Source organism: Cupressus sempervirens, chromosome 3 (genome assembly GCF_028749045.1).
Source record: "Cupressus sempervirens isolate cs-2001-9-10 chromosome 3, ASM2874904v1, whole genome shotgun sequence".
Classification (NCBI taxonomy): Eukaryota; Viridiplantae; Streptophyta; class Pinopsida; order Cupressales; family Cupressaceae; genus Cupressus; species Cupressus sempervirens.
Window position 1 is genome coordinate 251,593,847 of NC_143120.1, and position 9,455 is coordinate 251,603,301.

Here is a 9,455-nt window from a genome sequence, read left to right on the forward strand (position 1 = left end):
CATCTATTTGATTATATAAATTATATTTTGGTCTAACCCTATTAACACACACACACACACACACACACAATGTCTTGTAATCTATCTAACAATGGTATATGTATGCTTATAAGATACCTCAACCAAGTGGCTGAGATATTGTAAGATTGTGCTTGATAATACATTTTATGATTAGGACCCTGAATATCACTTAGCACTAATTACCTACCTATCTTGATGATACTATCTATTGTGTCTAGATTTAAATAATAGATCACTTGATCTGATTATTAATAATGAAATGAGTATCAACTAGATAATACCCTTTTTGTTATTTGGGAACACCATCTTATTCATTCAATGTGTATGTACATAATGATCAATTTCTTTGATTAGTACATCTATTTGATTATAAAATTTATATTTTGGTCTAACCCTATATATGTATGTATGTATGTATAATGTGGTGTATATGCTTTCAAACAAAATGGGATAGCAATAATAATGAGCCAGCTCTTAAATTTTTTAAGAAGTTGATTTATTAATTGATAAATTACACAATAATTTCTACCAAGTACAAAGAAAAAGATATGGCTCACATGCTTCAATTATTCAACTACTAGCTTATCATAGAAACAAATGCTTAAATTCAAAATCCAATAATTGTATTTCAATTATCTATATATTGAAATAGTAAATATAAAGCCTTTTGCCTCATGATATAAATAATTCCAATTGTGGTTACATAAATTAGTGCTCCATGTATATCCTATACATGGGGCGTGAACTTCTTCTGACTAATCATCCCATCCACCCTTAATGACCATTATTCCATCATGCATATCACATTAACATCGTAAACTTAATGTAAACTCCCTCTAATAATGCATATCATACCATACACCTATCACATTGGCATCTTCATTTGATCATATATATCCTCATTCCCACACATCAACCTTGATAAGGAAGTGAAGACAATATCTTGAAACATGTTTTAGGTAATTTATTAATAGTTCAATATTCTATAGGTTATTGACAGAGCACTATAATGACACATAACAAAGTTTGAAAAATACTTTGTACATTATGAGCCTTCTAAAATAACATCTTTTTCTTCTCCCTATTTTCAAATAGGTTTTGCTCCTAGCACCAAGAGTGAAGGTGTTACATGGATGAAGGTGCTAAAGTAGGTTATCCCTTGAACAATTTAACCATTAACTAATCAAAATCAAAACCACATAACCAAAATCAAGTCTAGATAACCAAACATCAACATGAGATTTTTGTGCTAACCAAAGTAGCCATCTAGAATCTAATTGATAGTATGGGCATATTGTTCATGTCAATTAGTTTAAGGTGCCTCCAGTGAATAGTTGACACCTATTGTTAATGGGAAGGGGTTCATTTTGAATATTATGTAGAACAAACAATCAATAAAACATGATCTCAACCTCATTTTCATATTACTCTCATTGTTCAATGCGAAATAACAAACAAAAAACAAAATTATCTCAATTTTCCATAACAAAATCACAAGCAATGTATGTGCTTACACAAAAGTTCTCTTGGTCAAGATGCTATTTCAAGACAAGAAGATATTGTTAACACTTTTTTAATAATCTCTCTTACAAATGAAACATTGAAGAAAAATGTTTCTTCTGCCAAAGAAAATAAAAATGTTTAGCAAAGACACCAAAATGCATCTATCAACAAAATTAGCTAGACTAAAATGTGGTACTAAAAAAGAAGTCTAAACGACCAAAGGTCAAAATGAGATCATGCCAACCAAAGTGCTCATCTAGAATCCAATTGATGGTATGGGCATTGTTCACATCAATTAGCTTAAAGCTCCTCCACTAGTTTGACACTAATAATGTAGTGGGATGAGGTTCATGTTGAATATTACTTTGTGAAATTAATTAATAAAACACAATTTCAACCTCACCTTAATTTATTCTCAATTCAAATAAAAGAAAAGCAAAAATATTTCAAATCTTCACAACAAAAATCACAAGCAATGCATGTATCTTACACAAAAGTTCTCTTTATTGAGCAACAATTTCTAAACAACAAGATAACATTTACGCTTCTTTCAATGAATGGAACATTGAAGAAAGATGATGATTCTTCTCCCAAAATGCAACCCCCCATGAGAATAATTTGGTACAACCAAAATGCAACATCACTTAGATGTTGACAACCTTCATACCGTAAAGCAAATGGTTATAAATCCTAACAACATTTTCATCCTTAGGTAATTTCCATGAGTACCGTATATGTAAATGGTTGTAATAAATTTACAGTTGCATAAGCAATGTTATATTACCAATGAATGTGAAGCAACTCATGAATTAGCAAGAATGAATCATTGATACCATTAAATTTTTGGTCTATTTTATTGAATTTGATTATGGAAACAATTTTAATATCAAAATTTCAGATCATATTCATCATCAAGATAAGATAAGCTGAAGATAAAAATATATAAATAAATACCAAATAACAGACAAAAACCAACAATAATATAAGTGAATTCTGTGACAAGCACCAAAACACAAGGAGGAAAATTGAAAAGATTTATCTTCAAACTTAATTAATAATGAAAAGCGAACAAAGAAAAATGAACAATGTCCTATCAGTTCCCAAGTGTCCTAAATAATGAATGTTAAGCAATACAAATCTGTTTTAACTGATTAAGAAAAAATAGAGAAACTCTCATCTAGCTTAAACATATTCATGCTTCTGGTTTATGTTCTGCTTATCTTGCACTAATTTTTGTGGATTGAACATTATCCCCTTCTGTATTAGTGACAATAACATTTTGAACTTATTCCACATAGCATTATCATCATTAAAGCTTATGACTAAAAGTTCTTAAATATTTTTAGATTCTTTCTACTGATGGTAGCGTGATACATATGTAGGTATTGACCATGATTGGAATAGCCAGATAAGCTCCAGAGCCTCTTTTACATAAGATTCTGTTTGTCATAAGCAATGATTAGGATTACACAGTTCAACATCACATTCTCACATGCACAAAAACTCGTTTCAATCAAGCTTGCTTAATTTTTCTTGGTCATATGTAACACGCTAAAAATTTCTTTGAGAGCACATAAACCAAAGCAAACATAGACACATTTTTGTGGACATTTCTCTAATTCCTAATTCAGCTGAATTGAAGATAAAAGATGAAAGTGCTGCATTAATCTTGCTCCCAAAAATCACAAGGGTGAAATCCAGTATTCCAAGTTACAATCTAAAGATTGGATCAGTATGCATAACAGGTCTCACATGCACCTTGGGAAATAGGTGGACCCAACATAACCCCCTGACATGGCCCTTCTCACATTTGCTTCAAATGTCTTTGGAGTGTCTCTCAATACAGTTGCAGCTTCATGGTTAAGAGGATCCTCATAATTTGGTTGCTGCAAACAAACCACATTAATCATGGTAACTTGAATATCTTCAATATTTGATCACACCGACAGAAATCCAATTCAAATTCATTATGCTATTTTATAAGATTTAAATTTCAAACAATTAAAATTGTTCCTTGAAATAAAAAACCTTCTCATCGACAACATAGCCATTACTAATTGCAAAGGGTCTTACAATCAAATATGTTATAGACATTAATCAAAACAATCATATGGAGTGTCTGAAAATTTCAATAGCCCTTACTTACTGTAAAAAGATGATACAGCCCATAAATGACGGTGTTGATATTGAGTACAGGTTTCCAGTCTTCACGCAGAATATTAAGGCACACATTGCCTTCCAAGTCAATATTTGGGTGGTACACCTGGAAATTTCGGCCAAAATCAAGTAACAAAAAGAGCAAAAACCTGAAATTGACATTAATGTTTTAAAGAAATCCACATAAACCAAAAAAGGGTCGTTTTTAAAGAATAAGTCAAACACCCTTACCTTTGTTTTGCATTTCACCTTTGGAGGTTCATATGGGTATGTAGGACACACCTGAAAAGTGAACACAAAGGTGCCAGATCTGCCACAGATTTGAGATCCAGAGAAAATCAAACAAACAATTCTTAGAAAGTAATTCAGTATAACTTCGCTAGGCATGTTCCATGACAAATAAGCCTTAAGGTTCAAATTTTAACTTACTGATAGTATCCTTCTTCAGGTTGATGTTTGATTTCAAAGTTCGTAAGATCATTTTTTCCATTTGGAAACGATATGGTGGTATTCTTTGAAAGGTTTAACTCACTGATATCTGCAAATTATGTTGTAACAGAGATTCTTTGTATTAAATCCCAGTAATTGATAGGAAAAAATAGACTGACCAACTCATGCAAACCTATAAAATTTTATTACCAGAAAATGACTCTGGTCTTCTAAATCCTTCATAAACCATATTAAGAAAAGGGAAAAAAGACCTTCCAATTGAAAAAGATCTCAAGGCTGTTCAGAAGGCTGAACAAAGTCGGTGTATAAGGCATAACGGGTAAAAACTAACAAGTAATTCCTAATCCAATATACGAAATATTGCATCCTTCTTCCACTCCAACCATTTTATTCTAAATATAAGATCAACCAAATAAACGGCCTATTTTAAGAGTTGCTTTAGTAACAAGACTGCCACTTAGATATTAAACATGCCCATACAGAAGATTCCGCAGAGCATAGATTCAAGCGTTTGAAGGTCCTCTATCATAGAAAGCCATGCTTGAAAATAACTAATAGGAAGTAGGTTTCTATGAAATAATTGTCCGTGACCCAGTTTTATTTGAAAATGACATCATATATATATGTATTTTATTAAGTTACTGCTTTTAGGATGAAAATGAAGTCAGTTTTTAGGTAACTCTGTATGTAGTCAGTTTTTAGGTAACTCTGTCATAAATTCATTGTAAATTTTCTATGCAGAGAAAATTTCTATATATGTACCAACCTTTTTGCAACCGCAATTCAACAGGAGTTTGTTTTTTGATTGGTCCTTTGCCAATGGCAGCATTTCGTGCTTCTTTCTGCTTTTCCTTGTCTTTTAAAAGCTTAATCATTCTGCAACCAATCAATTTGGTTATAAATATTTTCAAAATCAATGAAAAAGAGATACTATTTTCTTGAAATCTAGAAAAATGAAAAACAATTTGATAGCCACACATAATAGTTAACCGATTCCTGAGCTCTCTCATAAAGGGACGACATTGACTTATCAAATGCATAACATTTGTAAACACATCTCAGTGATTGTAATTACAAAGAACCTCATCTTTCAGGAGCAAAGCAGATGTTTCTATTAAAAAAATATTCCTTAGTTTTATCATAGAAGAGCCAAATTAACTTATCCAGTGCATTTAATTTATAAACACACCTCAGTGATTGTAAATTGCAAAGAACACTATCTTTTAGGAACAAAGCAGACATTTCTATTCCAAAAAAATTGCCCAGGTCTTATAAACACTTTATACATTCATCTAAAATGGAGGATTCACAAAATTATCAAAATTTGTTTGTTGCATAAGTACCAAGTTACGCACAACTTACCTCAAATTATATTTTTAGGGGCAACTATTCTCGTTCTCATGCTTTTAGTATTATCCCTTTATCTAACAAAGGTCATTGGCAAACTTATCCAATACTCTTGCTTTTAGATTGCATTAAATTTGAGAACATGCTGCGGCACAATAACAAAACTTACTCCCACAATATGCCAGATTTAAAGAGTTTCTATAGAATCAAATGTCACCCAAATTTTCAGGTGTCATCCTTGTGTCTTAGACGCCTCTTTGGAAAAATATCTGTATTAAGATTTGGTATGCATTGCCAAGGGTGAAAAATCAAACAATAATAAATAAAACATTGAATAAATGCCAGGCTCTTGAGGGGTATATACTCCATCAAAACTACCAAGATATTACACCCAGTCTCTTACCCTTTCAAATAAGTGACTCCCCCAGACATGTTTCCTTATCAAGACAGATCACCGAGAACCAAGTTTAGGATTTATCTACTCCATCAAAATCATCCAGGTTCTGCACTTAGCTTGATCCCCTTATTGACACAGCAATCATAAACTTAACTAATATTTATTTTGAGATTTCCACTTCACAAAATATTTAAAAAATAACTTTGGTTGACATAAGGGTTAAGTTTAAGGTACATCTATTTCATCAAAGTTCACTTGAGTGATGCAACTTGTCCCATCATTTTATTTAAAAAGGGTGATTCAAATAGCTATCCAATATTCTTCAAAATGAAAATACACAACCATAACATGCAGAATTTTAATTTTTCAATGCCAGGCTTCAGAAGTAATCTAAAATCCAAATCATCAAAATTCATCAGGGTCTGGACCAAGGCTTTTATGCGTTTTCTTCAAAATACATCCCACATGTTAAACACATAGCTATTACATCACAATTTAGATGGTTTTGGCAAGCAGTATTATACTTTTTATCTATCATGACTATTTTGCCAATATCAACCACTGATCACATTATCGCTATCTATTTCAACAAGATTTTGTATGTACTCTGCAGCAAGTCTCTTACTCGACACCATAATTTGGCAAACTTGGGCCAATATCTGTGCATTGTCAGATTCAAAACATAACACAAATTATTGTGAATAGTTTATGAATAGGAGTATCCTTTCCATCAAAATCTCAGTTGGATATCGTGATCAATCCCGTCAATTTATCTGACAAAATAAACAGATTGCGTTACCTAAGAAAGCCTATGCATTGTCTGCTTTTGATGTATACGCAATTTATGCATTGCATTTCTTTCATATAAGTTCTCAAATAAAAAGGGTGTCTATTACCCGAAAATTTGCACACACACTCGCAGCATTTTATCTAGCATGGATCATCGGCAGAATTTTTCAATCTCTTTCTTAGATATTTAATTTAAAAATGCAGTAGACCATATTATTCATGATTTTTCTTCTTTTTCTTTTTTTCCATAAAAATTAACTGAAAAACTTGGTTACAGTTTCACCCTTTTACCTAACATTAGGTCAACCAAGAACAACCGCGCACATCCCATTATAAGGGATATATCAGGTTTTACACAGCGTTAAAAATAACACATTATAACCTGTTAGGCGGGTTGCGATAGGTACTTTGACACAGCGGATTAAGGGCGACTTCCAGATGCCAATAGACCAACACTTATTTGTTTCCCGACCCCTAAATCTGATATGAAATTGAATGCTATGATACGCAATATGTCCTAAAATCCTAAGTGTTCGTAAAAACGAAGTGATTTAATTTCATTTTGGAATCAAATAAAAACAAAACATAAATCCAATAAAGCAAAGCCCATACCTGATACAATAACAGGGCAAGAAATTCAATCTTTTATTTGTGCCGAAAGAGCCAGCAAAGTAAGTATAAAAGGGGCAGCCGGAGAGCAAATCCTCAGAAAGAATGTTATGAAAGATCACAACGAATTCGGATAAAGGGAAAGGCGGAATCGAACAACGCAAATTCTCGCTTTTTTCCAAGGTAAAAGCACAGACCCTGTGATAAATTCTTCTTAAAATGTATTATGTGCTCTCCGGTTATGCCTTTTTAAACAGCCGGGTAGCTTAACGGGAGTTTGTTTACGTCTCTTGAACGTGTTGGCACCTTTTCGTTTAAAATAAAACTAGCCATTGGACTTTGTAACACTGATTTTTTAAAAATAGAAATAAAAATTGGAGTTAATCATTTTAGAGTTAGAAATTTTCATGGGTAAATATGTAATTAGTCCATTGTTAACAAGATTCTGAAAAAATGGAGAATGGGTGATGTATTTCCTTTTTCCTTGGAGGATTATACTTTAGTAATTCATTTGCAAACTTTTAAAGAACAATGTTTTTCTTATTAGACGAGGTGGGGATGGCAAACTCTAGAGAGAATTTAAAAGTGATGTGATGAAAATTAGGGAACTAATGTTATGTTGAAATTGTTAAATTTTTAATTTTTTTTTCTTGGTAGAATATTTAGCAAAGTGGGTCAAATGGAATATCATGAATAATGGGGTGTTCATGATATACAATACAAGAATGTATATAAATGATTGAGAACCAAACATTGATCAATTGAAGCAAAAAAAATGAAAGAAGTATCACTATGGATTAGACTTTACAATCTTCCTTCACAATATTGGGACTAGAAGGTATTTAAGGATTTTAGAGAGAAGTTTGAGTTCTATGTCAAAGCTAATGAGATTAAGATTGAATGAAGCTACGAGACTTGTGTTGGGATAAGTGTCAATATCTTATCATTGTGAAAATTACTATTGTAGTCACTAATTATTAATCTCCTAGCTTAAATGATTCCCTACTATTCTAATGGGTCATTCAATGAAATACGAAAAATAAATAAACAACATAATAACACAATATTTTCAAACAAATCATCCCTGGAAAAACCCCTTAGGGAAAACTAGTTCTACATATGAGGAATTATATTAACTTCAACAAATCAAGAGATACAAAATTCTTTGCCTCTTACTGGAAAAACTTCAACAACTTCCCAATTTCTCCCATTGATATTCCTCGTTGCTATCCCCAATGCTATCACTATGCCCTTGCTAGCACTGCAAGACTATTTGCTATCACTGTAAACGCTTCTCCAACTTGTGTTCTTGAAATACCCCCTGAACCCCTTATATACTTCTCCTATTGGAAAGCTAATGACCAAGATTGATTCTCAATCAATGATTGGCATTAAAACAACCTAACAACCAATAACAAAATTGGTTTTTGGTTACTTCTAAAAGTGGTCAATTATTTAACAAATAATCATCCCTACTCTAACTAATTAGTTAGTAAAATAATTATTTACTAAATAATACACGTGGACGAGTAATTGTTGAAGCTAACCAAACTAATAGCCCCTCTTAGTGAGGAAGGTGTTTTGCACGACACCTTACTTATCACACAGTTAAATCTTGATAGCAATATCATAAACCTACTTATCTCTAAAGATGATGGATTTTGTCTTCCTCAATGCCTTAGTTAGAATTTTGCTACTTGCTCCTATGTAGGTATATACTGTAGTTGAACAACTCCCCATTGTTCACAATCTTTGATGAAGTAATATCTCATATTTATATGTTAAGACCTATCATGAAATATTGGATTCTTAGACAACTTGATGCAACTTTGATTGTCGCAGTGTATCACAATAGTCTCAACTTTTTGATCAAATAAGCCCGCTAAAAACTTTCAAAACCATATAGCTTCACATGTTGCCATGCTAACTGCTATGCATTCTACTTCTGCTAAACTCAGATCTGCATACTTCTACTTCTTGTTGAACCAAGAGACAACTCTTGATCCCAAATTGAAACAACACCCTGAAGTGCTCCTCTTGTCCATTGTACTTCCTATCCAATCTATGTCAATATAGCCTATCAACCTGATACCTTCACCTTGAACATAACTAATCCCATACTCAACTATACCATGTAAGTAACACAACACATGCTTAGTCATTGTACAATGCATTCTCTTTA

General features: G+C 32.3%; 1 protein-coding gene across 1 annotated transcript; it reads right to left on the reverse strand.

The window, feature by feature from the left end:
• Positions 1-3,028: 3,028 nt before the first annotated feature.
• Positions 3,029-7,496, reverse strand: LOC149565813 (NEDD8-conjugating enzyme Ubc12-like). The gene is made up of 6 exons (XM_089819306.1): positions 7,277-7,496; positions 4,898-5,007; positions 4,111-4,219; positions 3,913-3,991; positions 3,671-3,787; positions 3,029-3,410 (listed from the first exon to the last, which is right to left on the reverse strand). The coding sequence occupies exons 2-6, from the start codon at positions 5,004-5,006 to the stop codon at positions 3,273-3,275; spliced, it is 552 nt and encodes a 183-aa protein (XP_089675432.1). The 5' UTR covers position 5,007; positions 7,277-7,496; the 3' UTR covers positions 3,029-3,272.
• Between the last annotated feature and the right edge of the window lie 1,959 nt (positions 7,497-9,455).